Raw genomic sequence first — 22455 nt, forward strand, 5'->3', positions numbered from 1 at the left:
AAATGACTCAACTGATACATGAAGCAGAACTGCCCAGTTGTTCGGTATTAAAATTTAACAAAATTATGAGATTTAATAAAATTGTTATGTTTTAAACTACTCAATTTTGCTATTGTAAAATAATTTGGTTATCTGGAAATGGGGAGCTTCTGTAACAGAAACCTAAAATGCTCCTCTTTGGCTTTGGGACACATAGTGGGTGTAAGCTGAAAGGGCTTTAAGAAAACCATCAGTAGGTATGTAAAGAGAGGAAAACAGTATTGAAGGTTGAAGAAGTAGATCTTCATTATCTAGTAGCACAACTTTTGGAAACACCATCATCTCTAGTCATGTGGAAATAGAAAGGGTAATTAATATACTTGAGGATATGGTTGGGGCATTTCCAGGCAGAATGGAAAAATTCTTTTTCTATTTTATTGTAAGCAGGTAGAAGAATATGGAAGTAAAGAAAAACTATTAGGTTTTCAGGCAGAATTCAGAGGAAATATGAAAAAGCAGGGTTTAAATAAAACATTATTTCTCATGTCTGGTTCCTTCCAGCAGAGTCTGAAGCTAAGAAATGGCTTTGGGAGAAAGATCCAATCCAGAGCACTACCAGCAAAGGACGACCTCAGGGTAAATAGCTCAAGGTGCAGCTATAAAGCTTTTTGAATGGTATTTATAGTAGGACTTCTAAGAGTCTTGAGTATATGCCTTAGACCTTTCTACTAGACATGAGGGCCTCTAAGCATCTTTCAGATGTTTTTTTGAGACAGGGTCTCACTGTCGCCCAGGATAAAGTGTACCGGTGAAATCACAGCTCGCAGTAACCTCAAACTCCTCGGCTCAAGAGATCCTCCTGCCTCAGCCTCCCGAGTAGGTAGGATTATAGGCATTACACGACCATGCATGGCCAACTTTTAAAAACTTTATTTGTAGAGACAGGGTCTCTCTCTGTTGCCCAGGTTGGTCTCTAACTCCTGGCCTCAAGCAATCCTCCTGCCTCAGCTTCCCAAAGTGCTGGGCTTATGGTGTGAGCCACTGTGCTGGATCTAAACATCTTTATAGCATGTCTCCTACATATATATTCTTTTATTGAGCTTCTTAGGTCTGGAAGTTAAAGTTTTCATCAAATTTGGCAAGTTTTCACACAGCCAATATTTATTTTTATTCTGCCTACATCACTCTTTCCTTTCTTTCTGAACTCCCATGTTTGGACACTTGACTTTTCCCACAATTTCCTAACCAAGCTTTTTATGATCTTTCAGGAATAACTGCCTCTGCTTTTGTTTTCTGCCTAGTTCATATCCCTGTGCTGAAATATTTGTTTTTAACCACTGTCCCTAGTTTTCAACTAGTTTTCTGTGTCACCTCTACAAGTTTACCTCTCAATTTCTTTGTATCATCATTACTGAAGTTACAAATCTAAGATCCCTCCAACTAGACAAAAAGGGATCCAAAAATTAAGGGCTTTCTTCTCATAACATCTTAACCAAGACTAGGCAAAAATTGAGGGCTTTGTTCTCATAACATCTTAACTAAGACTAGGGCAAAAAGGGAACTATGTAGGCAAGAAAATATAGGTGTGGCTTTTGTCTAATGGGAATTACTTTTTTTTTTTTTTTTTTTTTTTTGCGACAGAGTCTCACTCTGTCCCCAGGCTGGAATGCAGTGGCGTGATCTCAGATCACTGAAACCTCTGCCTCCCAGGTTCAAGTGATTCTCATGCCTCAGCCTTCCAAGTAGCTGAGACTACAGGCACGTGTCACTACGACTGGCTTAATTTTTGTATTTTTAGTAGACATGAAGTTTCACCATGTTGGCCAGGCTGGTCTTGAACTCCTGACATCCCTCAAATGATCTGCCCACCTCAGCCTCCCAAAGTGGGGATTACATTTTAAACACAGAATTCCCACAAAGTTCTTAAAAAGGTATAACACCTTGAACTGAAGTAGAAAGAATATAAACTGGGCCTAAAAGTAGAATGCAGGCCAAGAAGCAAAACTCTGCTAATTTTTTAATGGAAAATGAAAAAGACTCAGAAGACAAAACTGAAAGCCCAGAGGGCCGAGTCAAACTGTGGAGAACAATTCTGCGAGTAGGACTGGGCCCTGATGAAGGAACTGGAAATGTGTGCCTGGCTAGATTTCAAATTTGCCATGAACTATGACTATTTTGTGTCTTCAATTCAAACCCTCCTTGAACGGAGTGCAGTTAACCTTGATGTGTCTCACCCGTTATACTAGTCCAGAAAATCTTCAAATTACAGTATCAGCATTCAAGAAGCTGTAAATAGGAACCACTCCTAAAGAGCCTCATCTGTATGTGGACCTGATTTACATAAGATCCGAGACCTCCAACCTCAGCTTGATACCATAATGAGATAAAGTCAGGAGAGATCTATTTTTCAGTGGGGGAAACATATACAATTTATGACAAGAGAGCAGACTGTGGTGCGTTAACGTGGCACATCTTCTACCTTGAGGGGTGCTCTGTGTCCCCTTACCTTGAATTTGGACAGAACATTTCACCAGTAGAGTAGGGCAGAAATTATGCTGTGTCAGTTTGGGGCTCCAAGTCGTAAGCCACTGGCAGATCCTCCTCCTTGCTGCTTGTGACATTCTTCTCTCAAAGTTCTAAGCTTTGTAAAAAGTCCAACTACTCCTGGAGACTACCTTACACCTGCTTCTTAGAAAGGATGTATAGAGAGTGATGGTAGCCATCTCAGCCTAGGCATAGGCATATAAATGAAGTTGTCTCTGACACTCTATAATAGCCCAGGCATGAGGTAGTACTGAGTGACTCTGGTCAATGCGACATGGAGCACATTTTGCCAGCTAAGCCTGCCCAAGTTCCTCACTGCAGTATCATGACAGATAATAAAATGACTGAGGTTTTAAACGACTAACTTCAAAGGTAGTCACATAGTTTACATAGCAATAAATAACTGAAACAGGAATATTGCGGATGCTCAGATTATGGATTCTTGAAAGGTCTGGCAACAGTGATGACCAGGGTGTTTCAGGGAGAAGCTACAGGGAGAGGCCCAACCCTTCACATATTGGCTTTACAGAATCTGAGAAGAATGATGAGGTCTGGGATGGTGCCACAGAAGATATACGGCAGCAGTCCCCAACCTTTTTGGCAGCAGGGACTGGTTTCATGGAAAAGGGTGAAAGACACTTTTTCTACGGGGCAGGGTGGGGGTAGCGGGTGGTTTCAGGATGAAACTTTTACACTTCAGGTCATCAGGCATTAGATTCTCACATGAAGCACACAACCTAGATCCCTCACATGCACAGTTCACAAAAGGGTTTACACTCCTATGAGAATCTAATGCCACTACTGATCTGACAGGAGGCAAAACTCAGGCAGTAATGCTTGCTATCACTCGCTCTGACACTCACCTCCCGCTGTGTGGCCTAGCTCCTAACAGGCCACTGGGGTTGGGGATCCCTGATACATGGAACATAGAAGAAACAACCTGAGATAAATGATTAATGAGAAGTAATAATCCAGCTGGAATAGGGTTGAGGCAAATTTTGCATTACAAAGCATGAATTCCAACAAGCAGAACAGAAGTAGTTTCTATGTAGTCATACAAAAATGAAACTGAACAGGACTAACTGTAGGCAAAATGATCCAATGGGCTATTTTTTCCTTCTGTCTCCTCTCAATAGGATTATTAAGGTATGGTAACAATCAACATGCTTAGTGTATATCAATTTCAATCAACCCTTGTCTGTTAAAGCCTTGTGACTAAAATATATAATGACAATTTTCACACCTCCAGAAAGAATTTCATGCTGGAAGCAGTGGCTGACACCGGTAATCCCAGCACATTGGGAGGCTGAGGTGGGAGGATTGCTTGGCACCAGGAGTTTGAGACCAGCCTGGGCAACATAGGGAGACCCTGCCTCTACAAAAAATTTTAAAATTAGTTGAGTGTGGTGGCACATGTCTGTGGAACCAGCTACTCAAGAGGCTGAGGTGAAAGGATTTCATTTGAGCCCAGGACATGAAGGCTACAGCGAACCGTGATCACATCACCACATTCTAGCATGGGCGACAGAGCAAGACCCTGACAAAGCAAGCAAGCAAGCAAGTGAGAGAAAGAAAAAGAGAGAGAGGGAGAGAGAAAGAAGAAAGAAAGCAAGAATGAATGAAAGAGAGAAAGAGAGGAGAGAGAGAAAGAAAAGAATGAGAAATTGCAGAAACAATGCATCAAGTTATGAGACGTTTCTGAGGGGTAAGAAAAAGTCTTCCCGTTGTCCCAGAGCTAATATCCAATTACCATGTTGCCACAAATACAAACCTACCTACGCCATTTTGGAAAACGTGGACATGGGGTGGTTTGTAGAATAAATCCAAAGGAAGTATCTGTGGTTTTAAGAAAATGTGATCTCTGCTTTCTTGGAAGAACTGAACCTACTATGCTCTCTAGAGCATATTAGAGAACATGCTCTAATATGGTGGATTTACAGTTTATTCTGGCAATAGTTCTGGGGTCTTCCTTCTCCTCTAAGCCTAAAGACCCAGACGGAAAGGATCCAAAGCACCCAAACAATGGTACTTCTGCTTACACCCACACACCACTCCTTTAGTTGAGACAATTCACAGCCTGTCAGCAGGTGCAGTGAAAAAATGGACATGCTCTTGAAGAACCTTTCAGGGGGCAATAATAGAAGCCATAAAGCATGCCACCTCATCTATTTAGGAGATAGATCTAGAATCTCTAATTATCACTCCACATCTGTATGACAAAAGATTCTTACAGAAAACTTTTAATAACAAAGCTGTTTATAGACACAGAAGAAGAAAATGAGAATAAGAGAAACTTGGATTGGCTACATAAGTTAATATTAATTATAGTAATTTTAGTGGAATCCTTACCCCCCTAATTACCATGTAGTATGAAAATGATTATGTGTGCTATCAAATTTATCAGATCCAGCTGTAAGTGGCACTGAAAGGTTCACATGTGCCAAGTCGTGCAGCATGAGCATTTGTACACTTTCGTAACTCAGAGGGAAACCTAGGTGTTTTGAGTATGAAGATACGAGTTCCTAGTAAATAGAAGGAAGAATGAGTGATGACGAGGGAGTGAAAATTCAGTGACCTGGAGAGAAATTCTTCTTTGGACACCTTTTAAATTTTGTATGGAATACTGAAGAGGCAGGCCAAATGATCCATAAAAGTAGTTTCTCTGCAGTGAAGGAGTCAAGCCATTGTAAGATAATCAGTAGTGCATACCAGGCAAATCTTTGTGCCCAAAGTTGCTCATATTAACAGCTATGAGGCCAGAGGAAAACATGAAGCATTTGTGAAACTTTAAAAAAAATTATTTCTTGTAGAGATAGAGTCTCACTATGCTACACAGGCTGGTTCTGAACTCCTGAGCAAAAGTGATCCTCCTGCCTTGGCCTCCTAAAGTGCTGCAATTACACGTGTGAGCCACTGCACCCAGCCTCGTGAAACTTTTAAAAGGTAATCTACCATTTAAGTTCTTCCTATGGCAACATATACTGAAGCACAGCAGAGTGATATCAAGAGGAGACACTGGTCAGGTGAGGTGGCTCACACCTATAATCCTGACACACTGAGAGGTCAAGGTGGGCAAATCTCTTGAGCCCAAGAGCTCCAGACCAGCCTGGGTAACATGGCAAAACCCAGTCTCTACAAAAAAAATTTTAAAAAGAGAAGAAATAATAGAAAGAAAAAACCATGCTCTGTAAGAAAAGAATGTCCGAAAAAGCTTAATCAGAGATAAAAGAATAAATTCTGTTTGGCAGAACTACAAGAAACAGTTCAGGAAGGACAGGTAAGAAATGAGAGTTGAGAATTAAGTAGGGTCCTGATTATAGAAAAATCCTAAATTCTCTACGAAAGAGTTTGAAATTGTAGCCTGAGAGAGATAGGGAGGTTACTGAAGAAAGTAACATGCTCCTATTTGCATTTTTAAAGATTTCTGTGAATAATGTAGATTCCATTTATATGAAGTGAAAAAAAAAAAAAGGATAAACTAATCTATAGTGTAATGAGACAGACTAGTGACTACTCTCCAGGGAACACAAAGTAACTGGAATAAGAGGAAGCTTCTGGAGGGGCTGGTATGTTGTTTATTAAAATGGATGCTTGTGACATGGGTGGGCTCAGTTTGTCAAAAATTCACAAAGGTGTAGGCTTAAGTATGTCCATTTACTTGAATGTGAGCTATACTTAAGAACAAGTTAAAAAGCAAAAAGATTACACCGGCTGCAGGTTAGAGAATGGGACTGAGAAGACAGGCAAAAGATTAAGAGATGCTGACCTGAGTTAGCAGTTGAACATTAGCCAGTGATCTAAAGCACCATGAAGGATTTGCTGGCTGAATAGCTATGGAAAATGAAGGAACCAAGAATAAAAAATGAGCTGAGGTTGCAGGTTTGAAGACTGAGGAAGGGCACAAAGGAGAAAGCCCTTTCCACCTCTAGCTCCTCATTTATAAGGTGAGAGTCTGGGCATGGTGTCTCATGCCTGTAATATCAGTACTTTGGGAGGCTGAGGCAGGTTAATCACCTGAAGTCAGGAGTTCAAGACCAGCCTGACCAACGTGGTGAAACCCTGTCTCTACTAAAAATACAAAAGTTAGCCGGGTATAGTGGTGGGCGCCTGTAATCCCAGCTACTTGGGAGGCTGACACAGGAGAATCGCTTGAACCCAGGAGGCGGAGGTTGCAGTGAGCCAAGATCACACCACTGCACTCCAGCCTGGGGAGTAGAGTGAGACTCTTATCTCCCCCCCGCAAAAAAAAAAAAAAAAAAAAAATCCTTAAGGTCTCTAAAACACGTAATGACAGTATTACAGTAAGAACTTCAACAGCTCAGAGACAAAGAGATGCCCAAACACTCCAGGGTGGCAGAAGACAGACTAAAAAAGATGTTTGCAATGAAAAGGCAAAACCAGACAAATGGTGAAAAAGAGTCAAGTTATATTAGCCATCACTTAAGCAAGCATGTACCTCAAAACTTCCCAGAGGTGAGGGGGATGTAGGGGAGATAGAACAACTAAAATTAGTTCAAGAATCAGAAAGATCAGGAGATATCTTACTGATTCTTGAGCTAATTTTAGTTATTAGGAAGTATTAGCTAGTTTTAGTTATTAGGAAAAAGGCAGGTAGTATGAATTTGTAGGACTTCAAGTTAGTATAGTAACAATGATCAGCCAGGTAACTGTCTGGGTTGACTGAGCATTTGCTGCGGCCTGTAAACACCTCCCTAACCTCCACTGTCTCTATCTATGTCAGATGGGTGGGCATTCAAAACAGTAATCTTACAGTTTGAATTGGTTCATCACATCAGATTAAACACTTACAGAAGTAGTTCACAGTAGCTGAATGATCCAGGGAATTAAAAGACCATGAAAAAGCATCTTTATTAAGAGATCAAAAACAGTTCAAAATAAAATGATTAGCAATGTTCTAGTAATCACTGTTTCTTGAAATGTGGTATCCTATAATGGAAGGAAACTACTTCTGAAGTAGAATGAAGAATAGGGGAAAAGATTTTTCAAAACTTTACATATTCATGTTTAGAATTACTTAAAATGTTAAATTAACACAGAGAGGAAAATAACATTCTCATGTCTTCTTAAATATGCTCTGCAGCTAATACTATAAATAGAAAAAACCACCCCCAGAAAAGCTGGCAAATTTCAAGAAGAAAAAGAGCTATTTTAGGGTCTCTCTCTCCTTTCAGTCTGTAAGATCAGGGTGAAGTATTTAAGCAAGGAAACGGGTTTTTCTCTTAAAAATCATAAATATTTCAATCTGATAGAAATTATTGGAACAATAGTCCAAGATAAGTTCTGCAGGCAAATTAAAAACAAAATGACAATCAGTTCCTTAAAGAGACTTTAAAATTTGCCTTCATTCTCTGTAGTCTTTACAAGGCTAAATGATACAATGAATGGAATGAAAGAAGTCACCCTTTAGACTGAATCTACTATTTCTATCGCCCTCCTCCTTCCTGTGGATTTCTTAAACCTAGAAATGCCATTCAAGCAAATAGTCATCTTCTATTGGGAGCAAAGCTCTTTATACTAAATGTTCCCAATTAACTAAAAACAATACGACCATTCATGCCTTAAGAGAGCACTGGAAAAGGGCTGTCAGGGGCAAACCTTGGCTTTGGTAGCCGCTGAGGCAAGAGCAGCTGCTGCGGCTGTGGCAACATTTCCTTCGGAAATTTCATGTTCTACTTTCTTCTTCCCAGTATCGCTTTCTCTTTCTTTACACATATCAGTGAGTTCTTTGTTCTCCTCAGTCTCCTTTTCTTCTGAAAATATCAGAAAGCTTTATTACTAATGTGCCCAGTCTCGAAAATCCATCTTTCTCCTCACTTCCACCACCGTAACAAACTAGGACTGATGTGACAAAGAGATGTCAATGCTTTTTTCTTTTTTTTTTTTTGAGACGGAGTCTCGCTCAGTTGCCCAGGCTGGAGTGCAGTGGCCGGATCTAAGCTCACTGCAAGCTCCGCCTCCCGGGTTCATGCCATTCTCCTGCCTCAGCCTCCCAAGTAGCTGGGACTACAGGTGCCCGCCATCACGCCCAGCTAATTTTTTGCATTTTTAGTACAAACGGGGTTTCACCGTGTTAGCCAGGATGGTCTCAATATCCTGACCTCGTAATCTACCTGCCTCGGCCTCCCAAAGTGCTGGGATTACAGGCGTGAGAGCCACTGCACCCGGCCGATGCTTTTTTTCTTTTTGAGTTCTGTTGAGCCATTCCACGCATTTAGGTTTGCCTCTATTAGGGGACATGTTTTCTAAACAGTACACTTGTTTTCCTATCATTTTGCTAAGTTCTATGTGGAGGTCCCTTGGATATATATATAAAGGAAAATTCAGGGGAACTAAGTCTAAAACCAACATACTTGCTCATCAGTCAATGAAATGCTCTAGGAACTCTAGGGTCTGTAGGAAATCAGAAGCTGACAACAGACTACTTCTATAAGCCTGACAGGCATGATGGGGTGTATCAGCAACTGACACAGAAAATAAAATGGCAAGTCTGTGAGGTGACTTCAATACTGCTGAATAACTTGTTGTTCTACATATTAAAAGCACAGAGAAAAAGTGTAGCCACCAGCATTAGTATTAGTACCTATGTGATAAATGAAACTCAATTACATACTTACTGTTACATTAAGAAACAAACCCAAAATAAAGGGGAAATATTTCTATATAAACCACCTTCATTTCTCCAGTGCCTTTTACAGTTTTATATAAGAGTATCTAAGGAGTTTCCTCAAATTACCTGATTTGGTATCCTCACTCACTTCACTATCCTGTTCCTTTTCACTATTTTTTTCATTTTCTCCATCTTGTGCTTTATCACCTTCATCTGTTTCATTTTCCACTTTGTTTTCTGCCTGAAAGGGATACAAAGCAAGATGACAGGCAGTGAGCAAAAAAACCCCAGACCTTTTTATGAGTATCTTAGACTAGCAAAAGGTTCCAATATTTTTGGCAAGAAGTAGACTAGATTCAAAAGTGACTTGTAGAGAACCGCTGGAAAAGAACTAATAAATTCCGAGCAGTACTTTCTACCACTTCAACACTTGAGTGCTCACAAGATATTCCTCCAAATCACAGAGTCGCTGCCCTCTCCGTACACTCTGCTGTAAAGCAAGGTTTACAATGCCCAAAGGAAAGTGAAGGGAATGAACTGATATTATTTGTTGACTAAAAACAGGCCAGGCCAGGTGCGGTGGGTCACGCCTGTAATTCCAGCACTTTGGGAGGCTGAGGCTGGCGGATCACCTGAGGTCAGTAGTTTGGGATCAGCTGGCCAACATGGTGAAATGAAACCCTGTCTTTACTAAAAATACAAAAAAGAAATTAGCTGAGCATGGTGATGGGAACCTGTCATCCCCGGTACTCGGGAGACTGAGGCAGGAGAATCCCTTGAATGCCTGGGAGGCAGAGGTTGCAGTGACCCAAGATCACGCCATTGCACTCCAGCCTAGGCAGCAAGAGTTCAGACTCCATCTCAAAAACAACCACCACCGGCTGGGCGCAGTGGCTCACACCTGTAATCCCAGCACTTTGGGAGGCTGAGACGGGTGGATCACGAGGTCAGGAAATTGAAACCATCCTGGCTAACACGGTGAAACCTCGTCTCTATTAAAAATACAAAAAAATTAGCCGGGCGTAGTGGCGGGCGCCTGTAGTCCCAGCTACTTGGGAGGCTGAGGCAGGAGAATGGTGTGAACCCAGGAAGGGGAGCTTGCAGTGAGCTGAGATCGCGCCACCGCACTCCAGCCTGGGGGACTGAGCAAGACTCCGTTTCAAAAAGAAAAAAAAAGAAAAAGAAAAAGAAAAAAAACTCCACCACCATCACATATATATATATCTGTGTGTGTGTGTGTGTACTTAATAATTACTGATTGATTTAAAGAATTAAGAGCTTTTAAATTTCACACCATCAACAAAGAAGTTGAAATACTGCTGGAAAAGTTGACAAAGTCTTTTAATACAGCCATGTGCTAATAGTTTCAGGAAGAACCATGAAAGAACATCAGTGATCACGCTTTAGAAACTGAAAAAACCACAACTGACTATCACTGACTTCATGAGGCTATATTGTTTGCTTAGAGGTAGGGTCCCCATACAGCGCCTAGGGTGGTTTCAAAGTTCTAGTGTCAAGTGATCCTCCAACCTTCCAAGTAGCTGGGACTACAAGTATTAGCCACCACACCCAGCTGAGACTGTTACAGGAATTAAATGAAATAAACAATGTGAAGTACAAATATCATCTTTAGAATACTGCAGGAACTATAATCAATTTCATTATTACCCTCACCTTCCCCTTGACTATATACAATTTTAGAATACCACATGTAATCAAGACCTTCAATCCTGGCTTATATATATTCACTCAAATAGTGACTGACTGCTCACTATGTGCAATAAAAGTATTAGGAATACAAAGGCCCAGAGGCTGGGCGTGGTGGCTCATACCTATAATCCCAACACTTTGGGAAGCCAAGGCGGTGGATCACCTGAGGTCAGGAGTTTGAGACCAGCCTGGCCAACATAGTGAAACCACGTCTCTACTAAAAATACAAAAATTAGCTGGATGTGGTGGTGCGTGGCTGTAATTCCAGCTACTTGGGAGGCTGAGGCAGGAGAATCGCTTGAACTCAGAAAACGGAGGTTGCAGTGAGCCAAGGTCGCGCCACGGCATTCCAGCCTCGGTGACAGACTGAGACTCTGTCTCCAAAAAAAAAAAAGGAATACAAAGGCCTACATCCTGACTTTTGTAACCTCCTGTTCTGCCGCACCCATGATGCATTTACAGTCTCCTACAGAAGAGAGATTGAGCCACTAACACACTGGCTTTAGTGTCTCTCCTCCCCAACTAGTGTGAACCTTTGATTTTCTAACCTCTATTTCAATCTTTATATTTCTACCTACTCTTTAAAACCTACCTCAAATGTCATCTTCTCATTAATTATTTTCTAAAGATTCTTCCGCAGGCAGTTAGCCCTCATAGGAAATCACTTATCATTCTGTCATTCTCTTCTGGCACAAGTATAAGACTCAAACCTTACAATTCGATATTCACAAGAACCACAACTTTTATTTTTTGTTGCTGAGACAGAGTCTCACTCTGTTGCCCAGGCTGGAGTGCAGTGGCACAATCTCGGCTCACTGCAAGCTCCACCTCCCGGGTTCACACCATTCTCCTGTCTCAGCCTCCTGAGTAGCTGGGACTACAGGCGTCCGCCACCACGCCCGGCTAATTTTTTTGTATTTTTAGTAGAGATGGGGTCTCACCATGTTAGCCAGGATGGTCTCGATCTCTTGGCCTTGTGATCCGCCCACCTCAGCCTTCCAAAGTGCTGGGATTACAGGCGTGAGCCACTGCGCCTGGCCAAGAACCACAACTTTTGTATTCATATTCCCTCTTCTTTTGTGGGAAATTTGTATTCCTTCTTTTAATACAATGAAATTAGATGTTTAAAATATAAAAGAAGAGGATAGGGAGTGAATATACCTTCTCCCCAGTGAATAAATGAAAAATGTCCTATATTATATCTTGTGAGAACTATTCCTTAAACCAGCAAAGTCCAAGTAGCAGATAGAATTACTTACAGTTCCCTAAGAGGGACTCAAAAATACCAAAAAAACAAACCATTATGCTCCAAAAGGCATGCTATCTGTGGTTTTACTGCTGTGAGACTTTACCTTTTCAGGCTGCTGACCATCAGGGTCGGCTTCCATTTTTTCCTCTTCAGCTCCTTCTACAAGTAAAAGAATAAGAACAAGTACTCCAATGTGGAAAAGGTAAAACTATTATACAACTGTGAGCGTGTCTGAAATACAAATATACACAGTAAAACATACGAATATCATAGCCATACAGTCAGGCACAAAATACACACTGTATGATAAAGTTCAAAAACAAGTAAAAAGTAATCTATGGTGTCAGAACTCAGAACAGTGGCTAACAGGGCGAAGAGGTGAGTGATACAGAAAGCAGGTTCAGTGGGGAAATGGGAGGTCCTAGGGTGCTGGTACTTCTCTGTTTCTAGGTCTGGAATTTGTAGAAATGAACTAGGCTGTCTGCTTATGATTTTCGATTTTCTGTACGTATTAAAATATAAACGCAAAATAAAAATAATTCATTATTATTTAACAGATGCTTGACAAGTATATATTTTGACTCAGGTACTGGGAGAAACACTGCTGACCCAGATATTCACTGAAATCTCAAGAGGACAACATTTTGGCTAGATAGGACACAAACCAACAAGTCCAGCACAGTATAACAGAGGCACGTATCAACAAATTACAACAGAAAATTATTTCACATATGAGAAAATTATTAATTTTCTATAATTTTAGGAACCTAATAAACTAATGTCAAACTATATAAGCGGCCAGGCACGGTCGCTCATGCCTGTAATCCCAGCACTTTGGGAGGCTGAGGCAACTCGATTACGAGATCAGGAGTTCGAGACCAGCCTGGCCAACTTGATGAAACCCTGTCTCTACTAAAAATACAAAAAAATTAGCCAGGTGCGGTGGTGTGCACCTATAGCCCTAGCTACTCAGGAGTCTGAGGCAGGAGAATTGTCTGAACCAAGGAGGCAGAAGTTGCAGTGAGCCAAGATTGCAACACTGTACTCCAGCCTGGGAGACAGAGCGAGACTAACAAACAAACAAACAGACCAACCAACCGTATAAGCAAAAACTGAGGGCCGGGCGCGGTGGCTCAAGCCTGTAATCCCAGCACTTTGGGAGGCCGAGACGGGCGGATCACCAGGTCAGGAGATCCAGACCATCCTGGCTAACACAGTGAAACCCCGTCTCTACTAAAAAATACAAAAAACTAGCCGGGCGAGGTGGCGGGCGCCTGTAGTCCCAGCTACTCGGGAGGCTGAGGCAGGAGAATGGCGTGAACCCGGGAGGCGGAGCTTGCAGTGAGCTTAGATCCGGCCACTGCACTCCAGCCTGGGCGACAGAGCGAGACTCCGTCTCAAAAAAAAAAAAAAAAACAACTGAGAATGGCAGGGAAGAAACAAAGACAAACATCATCATAAAGGATTTGAACACACCTCTCAATAAGATATAGAGCAGATATGAACACAGAAAAACGGTACCAATGTACATATGCTGAATTCTACATCCACCAATTAGGCAATAATACACATTAATTTCAAGCTCATACAACATTTTAAAAATAGTGATTACAAATTAGGTCACAAAGTTTTGAGTCCTCACAAATTTCAAATAACCACTATCATACAGATCAATTTATCCAACCACAATGCAAAGAAATCAGATGTTTAAAATATAAAAATAAACTTCTCTATGCATGGAAACTTAATTGTGGGAAGTAAAAGTAGTAATTACAGAGAATGTAAAGTCTTAGGCTTAAATCAGAAAAGAAATAAAGGCTCAAAGTATATGAGCTCTATGTCCTTTATGATATAGCAGAAAAAGAAAACAATATAGAAGATAGGGAGAAAAAAAGAAAACAGGAAAAAAATACACTGGAGATTTAGAAAAATATACGAGAATTAATATTTCCAAATGCTGGTTCTTTGAAATGATTAATAAAAATGATAAATGTAACTGATCAAGAAAGGAGAGAGATGGCATAAACAAACTATATGAGGAATGGAAGAAAGATCATGACAAAACAAGGTCAAAAAGGAAGTGATAATATATTCTGAAAAACTTTATTCCAAGTAAAATTTAAAACTTAGATCAAATGGGAAAATTACTAAAAATTTATTTTTATCAAACTGATTCCAGAAGACAAAGAAGTCCTGAATTGTCTTTATATTAGTTAGAAAAACTGAAATAACTATAAAACTTAAAAATACACTAGTCCAGATGTTTTATACTGGGAAATTCTACCAAACTCTTAGGGAAAAGATGATTACAATCTTACATAATCTTTCCTAGAGAATAGAAAAAGAGGGAATTCCCCTACCTCAGTCTATGATACCAGTATAACTTTGATTCACAAATCAAATAGGGATAACGGGTAAGAAATATTAGAGGACACTAGGCTAAATCTCATTTGTAATCACAAATGAAAAACTAAGCAAATTATATGAAAACGGAATACAGCAATGTGTTAAAAAAGAAAACCTACACTAGACAGAATAATATGAAGGATGACTTAATATTAGTACTCTACAAACCTATTTAATTAAATGCATGTAAAGTATCTGACAAAACTCAGTATTGTCCATTATAAGCTCCTGGAAAATAAAGGCTACAAGGAAGGTTCCTGATCTCCAAAAGGCTGTTCTCAAAAATCCTACAACAAATAACATTATTCACCGAAAGATGCCAACAGTATTCTCTATATAAAATTAAGAGCAAGATAAGAATACAAGTATTACTATTTCCCTTCAATATGGTCATACAGGCCAAAGCCAACACAGTTAATTAAGAAAAAAAATTAGGCTGGCCATAGTGGCTCATGCCTCTAATCCCAGCACTTTGGGAGGCCAAGGTGGGTGAATCACTTGAGTCAAGGAGTTTGAGACCAGCCTGAGCAACACTGTGAAACCCCGTGTCTACAAAATATATAAAAACTAGCCAGGCATGGTGATGAGCACCTGATCTCAACTACTCAGGAAGTTGAGGGAGGAGGATCGCCTGAGCCTAGGAGGTCAAGACTGAAGTGAGCTGAGATCTTGCCACTGCACTCCAGCCTGGATGACAGAGTAATACCCTGTTTCAAAGGAAAAAAGAAAGAAAAAAGGAAGCGGAAAAGATATGCAGAGAGTAAAACTGTCTACATACAAAAATCTGCAGAAAACTTATCAGAAATAATGATAGAGTTTTGGAAGGGAGTGAGTTATAAAATTGTCATATAAAACCAACTGTTACATTTTGATATGTTAACAAAAAAAATCTAGATAAAGACACATGAAAAAATAAAACTTGAATGTTATCTTAAACAAGACACAAAAAAGCACTTAGGATAAAAATGACAAACAACACTTTTAAAAAATTACTTTTATGTATATTTTTAAGAGAAACGGTCTCCCTCTGTAATGCAGGTTGAAGTGCAGTGGTGAGATCATAGCTCACTGCAGCCTCAAAATCCTGGGCTCAACTGATCCACCCACCTCAGCCTCTTCAGTAGCTGGGATTACAGGCGTGCACCATTGTGTCTGGCTAATTTTGTTTATTTTTTGATAGAGATGGTGGTTTTGCTATAATGCACAGGCTAGTCTTAACTCATAGCCCTAAGCAATCCAACCACTTCTGCCTCTCAGAGTGCTGGGATTACAGATGTGAGCTATCACATCCATCCCTGAAACATACAACTATTAAAATCAAGGACTTCTCCTCTTCATTACAAGACTCAAAAAGAAAAAAGAAAGAAGTAGCACGTAGGGTAGTAACTTGCAAAAGATTAGTACATAAGATCTATACAGAAAAAGACAAATACTCTACAAAAGTAAGGAAGTCAGGAAGAGTTGCTTTACAGGAGTACATATGACCAATAAATATAAGAAAAGATATTAGGTTTTGCCCGGTGCAGTGGTTCAGACCTGTAATCCCAACACTTTGGGAGGCCAAGGCAGGCGGATCACTTGAGGTCAGGAGTTCGAGACCAGCCTGACCAACATGGTGAAACCCCGTCTCTACTAAAAGTACAAAAATTAGCTGGGTGTGGTGGCGCATGCTGGTAATCCCAGCTACTCAGGAGGCTGAGGCAGGAGAATGGCTTGAACCCAGGAGGTACAGGCTGCAGCAAACCAACATCGCGCCACTGCACTCCAGCCTGGGCAACAGGGCGAGACTTTGTCTCCAAAAAGAGAGAGAGAGAGGGAGAGAGGGAGAGAGGGAGAGAGGGAGAGAGGGAGAGAGGGAGAGAGGGAGAGAGAGAGAGAGAGAGATACCTAATAGAAGACCACGATGAAATGTCATTTTACGCCTGCTAGATCAGCAGAGTCTAACACCAGAAAGGACTGGATCAAGTGTTGCTGCCTGAAATGTAAAACAGCACATACACTTTGGAAAAAAAACTGAAATTTCCAGCCCACATGTGGTGGCTCATGCCTATAATCCCAGCAATTTGGGAGGGAGAAGCAGGAGGATCACCTGAGTCCAGGAGTTTGAGACCAGTCTAGGCAATGTAGTCAGACTCTGTCTCTATCAAAAAAGCAAACAAACAGACAAAAAGCAATTAGCCCGCATGATGGTGCATGCCTGTAGTCCCAGCTACTCAGGAGGACTGCTGAGCCTGGGAAGTTGAGACTGCAAAGAGCTGTGATCATCCCACTGTACTTCAGTTTGGATGGCAGAGCGAGACCCTGTCTGAAAGTAAGCAAACAAACAAAAAAACTAGAATTTCCTAAAATGTTGTTACTCATAGAACCAGTTCACAACAAAACAAGGATTTGAGCAAGAAGTGTTCAAAGTTCAATATTCAAGAACGTTCACTACTCTTCCTTCACTGACAAATTCATCTGATGAAAAAGTGACAATGACATAGACAGCAAGCTTAGTGATGCAAGCTCCTTATCTTGGCGTGTCGGCTGGTCGATCAACCACACTTTGAGTAGCACTGCATCTAAGAGACATCCTGTGTGTGTGCACTGTGAGGTATATACAAGACAGTACATGCATGTGTAACATAGAAACCACTGGATACAACCCAAACTGCTCATTCAATAACAGAATGGATAATTAAACTGGATTAGAATCACACAAGAGGATTTTACAGCAGTGAAAACAAACGGCTACATGCATAATGTAACCACATGAATAAATCTTAAAAACAAAATATGGAGTGAACAACAACAAAATATCAAGTTTCAGAAGTCTGACACGGTCACTTAGAGGTCCAAGAAAAAAATAAAGTCTGAATATACCATGTTTTATAAACTTTAAAAACAAAATTACATGTCACATAATGCTTAAGTACATTTATGTTTGTGATAAAAGTTATTTTCACAGTACTTAGAATGACTCAAAATTCAAGATGCTTAGTGCTGGGAAAGGGAAAGTGAGAGAAGATATGGGAGGAACAGACTGATTCAAATTATTGGTAATGTTCTAATACTTAGTTCAAATGAAATATATAACCTGCATTAACACACATTGTAATATAATAATGAAGAGAGCTGAACAAAAAACTAAACAACTAAATGCAGATGGGATTATAAAAAACCACAAAATGCAAGGCATGGGTGGCTCACGCCTATAATCCCAGCACTTTGGAAGGCTGATGTGGGAGGACTATGGCCAGCAATTCAAGACCAGCCTAAGCAACAAAGCGAGACTCCATCTCTACAAAAAAATTAAAAATTAGCTGGGCATCGTGATACATACCTGTGGTCCTGGTTACTTGGGAGGCCGAGGAGAAAGGACTGCTTGAGCCCAGAAGTGCAAGGCTACAGTGAGCAATGATTGCCACTGCACTCCAGCCTGGGTGACACAGGGAGACCTTGTCTCTAAACAAATAAAAATTAAGGGCCGGGCACGGTGGCTCAAGCCTGTAATCCCAGCACTTTGGGAGGTCGAGACGGGCGTATCACGAGGTCAGGAGATTGAGATCATCCTGGCTAACACGGTGAAACCCTGTCTCTACTAAAAAATACCCAAAAAAACCCCAAAAACTAGCCGGGCGAGGTGGCAGGTGCCTGTAGTCCCAGCTACTCGGGAGGCTGAGGCAGGAGAATGACATAAACCTGGGAGGCGGAGCTTGCAGTGAGCTGAGATCTGGCCACTGCACTCCAGCCTGGGCGACAGAGCGAGACTCTGTCTCAAAAAAAAAAAAAAAAAAAAAAGGCTGGGCGCAGTGGCTCATGCCTGTAAAGCCCAGTACTTTTGGAGGCAGGGGTAGGACAGCTTGAGGTCAAGAGTTTGAGACCAGCCTGGTCAATATAGTAAAAGCCCATCACTACACAGAAAAAAATTAAAATAAAAAACAAAATTAGCTGAGCACAGCAGCATACACCTGTAGTCCCAGGTACTTGGGAGGCTGAAGCAGGAGGATCACTTGGGCCTAGGTGTTTGAGTCTGCAATAATCTATGACTGTACCTCTGTACTCCCGCCTAGGTGACAGAACAAGACACTGTCTCAAAAGAAAAACTTTTTTTTTTTTTGAAATGGAGTCTCGCTCTATCACCCAGGTGGGAGTGCAGTAACATGCTCTCAGCTTACTGAAACCTCTGTCTCCCAGGTTCAAGCAATTCTCATGCCTCAGCCTCCTGACTAGCTGGGATTACAGGTGTCAGCCACCAGGCCTGGTTAATTTTTGTATTTTTAGTAGAGATGGAGTTTCACCATGTTGGCCAGGCTGGTCTCGAACTCCTGACCTCAAGTGATCCACCCGCCTCGGCCTCCAAAAGTGCTGGGATTATTGGCAAGAGGCCACGGTGCCCGGCCAATAATAACTTTTTTAAAAACTAAAAATTTTAAAAGGTTGGTTTTATGCAAATAGGAAATGAGGATGAGATTAATTTCTGTATTTCTCAGTATCTTTATTAACTGTATCATCCTCTTGGTATTCCATGAAATGGCAAGGTAGGGGAGTCAACCCAATCTTGACTTTCTTCGCTCTCTCATCTTCCAGTAGCAATTAGTCAATAATTTCTATCAACTCTATCAGTGAAAATATCTCAGGCTGGGCGTGGTGGTTCACTAGAGCCTAGGAGTTTGAGAACAGTCTGTGTAACAAAGTGAGACCCTGTCTCTACAAAAAATTAGCTAGACGTAGTGCTGCATGCCTAGGGTCCCATCTACAAAGGAGGCTGTGAAAGAAGGTTGCTTGATCCCAGAAGGTCTCTTGATCCTAGGTCAAGCCTGCACTGAGCTGTGTTCATGCCCCTGCACTTCAGCCTGGGTGACAGAGTGAGACCCTGTCTCCAAAACAAAACAAAAAACAACCCTCAAATATGCAGCCATACAGTGAATATGAGCAGACATTAGATGAAGATAAAGGTTCAACCTCCTTAAAATGAGTAAAATTGAAGTTAAATAAAACTGAAATAAAAATGACAGTAGCCTTAGGCTACCTGGGAGGCTGAGAAGGCAGGAGGATGGCTTGGGCCTAAGAGTTTGAGGGTATAGCAGGGTATCATTGTGCCACTGCCCTCCACACCAGGTGACAAAGAACTTGTTTATTAAAAACAAACAAAACCCCCAAACTTCACGTTACTTTTAAAATTTCTAAGCCCGTGACAGATTAAGTACAAACTACTTGTAAATAAATATGCATTAGGTCACCTTGACTGAGTTAGCTTAAAGCCTGAATGAGTATAATGTGGGAGAAATGCAGTATGATTTTTTTTCTCACAAAGATATCTGCTTTTGAAATGACTACCCACCATCTGTAGGTCCACATTCCAAAAGGATGACACACCCACTTTCTGTATTGGTAAGGCAAGCCAAATTTGAAATCAATTCTTTAATTAGCTATGATTCCAAGATGAAGTTACATAATATTACTAGCTATTTACATGGTAATAGCACAGTTAGAGACAGACTCTCTGTAAGTGGAAAAATCCAGAGACAATACTCAGGTGTTTGTTTTGGTTTTTAAGATGGGGTCTCGGCCGGGCACGGTGGCTCAAGCCTGTAATCCCAGCACTTTGGGAGGCCGAGACGGGCGGATCACGAGGTCAGGAGATCGAGACCATCCTGGCTAACACGGTGAAACCCCGTCTCTACTAAAAATACAAAAACTAGCCGGGTGAGGTGGCAGGCGCCTGTAGTCCCAGCTACTTGGGAGGCTGAGGCAGGAGAATGGCGTGAACCCGGGAGGCGGAGCTTGCAGTGAGCTGAGATCTGGCCACTGCACTCCAGTCCAGGCGACAGAGCGAGACTCCCTCTCAAAAAAAAAAAAAAAAAAAAGATGGGGTCTCGCTGTGTTGCTCAGGTCCACCTGACTCGGACTTTTAAGGCGATGTCTGTTAAGCATTTAATGGTAGGGCCAGGTGTGGTGGCTCACACCTGTAACCTCAGCACTTTGGGAGGCCGAGGTGTGGGAATCGCTTGAGCCCAGGAGGTCAAGAACAGCCTGGGCAACAGAGCAAGACCCTGTCTCTAAAAAAATAAAATAAAGAATTTAATAGTGTGTTGTCCATCTCTCAAGATGCTATGTGGAACAGTATGTAAAGCAATTTCTATTCCACAAAATACTTGTTTAAATCTGCTATGTCTTCTTGAAAAAAAGAAAAAGTCTTTCTTTGGTCTAAATTCTGGTCTGAATCATAAACCCTTAGGAGGCTGCAGCCTCTCCATGAATCTCATGTCATTTTGTTGTGGTTGATAAACCAACAGGTTAAAAATCCTTCCCCAAAAACATGTAATCTGACCATCTGACCCATATCTGCAGCGTTAAAGAGGATTAAACGACTTAAACAAGAAGGCATATAACTTAAACTAGTGGGTCATGTGCCAAAGACATTCTAGTAATAACATGGCTAGCAAAAACAGTATGAAAAAAGGTCTAATAACTATTTCCTAACAGGTTAAAAGAACTGGGAGAGGCATACTGGAGAAGAGATTTAAATGTCTGCCACATAGCTGCCTTTAATGTAAGAATGTAATAATCATGCACTATGACTATTTGGCAGGAACCACCCTCCACTTTCCGCACTTCATTTGTAAACTGCCAGCAGTTATTTTCAAAAACAGACTGAATCATGCTACTTCTATTTTCTGATGACTTCCTAATGTCTGCAAGGTAACAACCCTTCAAAATCAGTCCCATAGCCATCTCCAGAGCTGCATGCACTTGACCAGAGTACCTGCTCTCCACAGACCTCTTGGCAATCATTCCAGAATATGCCACCTACATTCATTTTTTTTTCCTTATTTGTTCCTGTATAAAAGGTCACATCCTTTGTGAAGACTTCCCTAAAGGACTCAAGCAAAACTAATAGTATTTCTTCTGCATGAGCCTCTACTTAAAGTCAAAACTATTTTCAAAATAACATTAAGATGTTATTTGCCTTTGCATTCTCATTCTCACACAGATATAGAGTCTGACACTTTAGAGGCTGCATAATGCACAATGAAGTGATCAGTCAGATAGTGAAAACAATGCACTCGTGAATTCTTTCAAAAGTTCCTCAGTCTTGATTTATATTACAGATGGTACCTGACTTATAATGGTCTGACTTGTGGCATTTCAACTTTACAATGGTGCAAAAGCGATATGCATTCGGTTGAAACCATAATCTGAATACCCATATGATCATTCTGCTTTTCATTTTTGATGTAATACTCAGTAAATTACACGAGACATTCAATATGTTAGCAGGCTTTGTGTTACACGATTTTGACCAAATGTAGGCTAATGTAGATGTTCTGAGCATGCTGAAGGTAGGCTAGGCTAAGTTACATTTGGTAGGTTAGGTGTATTAAATGCATTTTCGACATATTTTCAACTTATAACGGGTTTATCAGAACATAATCCCATTGAAAGCCAAGAACCATCTGTATAGCAAACATCAACAAACATAATCCATATAAACTGAAGCATCTGGGGTTCTCCTAGATATTTTTTAAGAGTATAAAGGAGTCCTGAGACCAAAAACTTGGAGAACTTACAGTCTCATAGATTTCTGTCTTGTCAAGAGCAGAATGAAGCACATGGCAGGAACCCAGTCAATACTTAGGTGAGACTGATCACGTCACTCCCTATATTTAACTGCAAGGATTTCATAAAGCCAGCAATACATAGCCCAAGCTCACAACCTTTGGCATCACAATCTCTATAACCTAGCTACAACCTACCTTTGTAGGCTATTCTTTCTCCGTCCTTATTTGAACTTCGTATTGTGGCCAATTTAGTTTATTTCCCATTCTCTAAATAACTTTCCATTTCTGTTTCTGTGACTTCAATCACATTGGTTTATAGAATCAAATGCTTTCTCGAATCTGCTCAGTGACATTCTAAACCTCTTTTACTTTTTTTTGAGACAGAGTCTCACTCT

At 40.9% G+C, this 22455-nt stretch overlaps 1 protein-coding gene across 1 annotated transcript in view; it reads right to left on the reverse strand.

Annotated features, from left to right (window-relative positions):
* SMARCC1 (SWI/SNF related, matrix associated, actin dependent regulator of chromatin subfamily c member 1) overlaps positions 1-22455 on the reverse strand; it is a 198230-nt gene that overhangs the window by 43069 nt on the left and 132706 nt on the right. The window contains exons 22-24 of the mRNA XM_010374744.2: positions 12214-12269; positions 9278-9392; positions 8140-8294 (exon numbers count right to left, since the gene is read on the reverse strand). Of these exons, the coding sequence (XP_010373046.1) occupies positions 8140-8294; positions 9278-9392; positions 12214-12269 (326 nt within the window). The remainder of the gene's footprint in view (positions 1-8139; positions 8295-9277; positions 9393-12213; positions 12270-22455) is intronic.

The sequence above is a fragment of the Rhinopithecus roxellana genome, chromosome 1 (assembly GCF_007565055.1).
Source record: "Rhinopithecus roxellana isolate Shanxi Qingling chromosome 1, ASM756505v1, whole genome shotgun sequence".
Classification (NCBI taxonomy): domain Eukaryota; kingdom Metazoa; phylum Chordata; class Mammalia; order Primates; family Cercopithecidae; genus Rhinopithecus; species Rhinopithecus roxellana.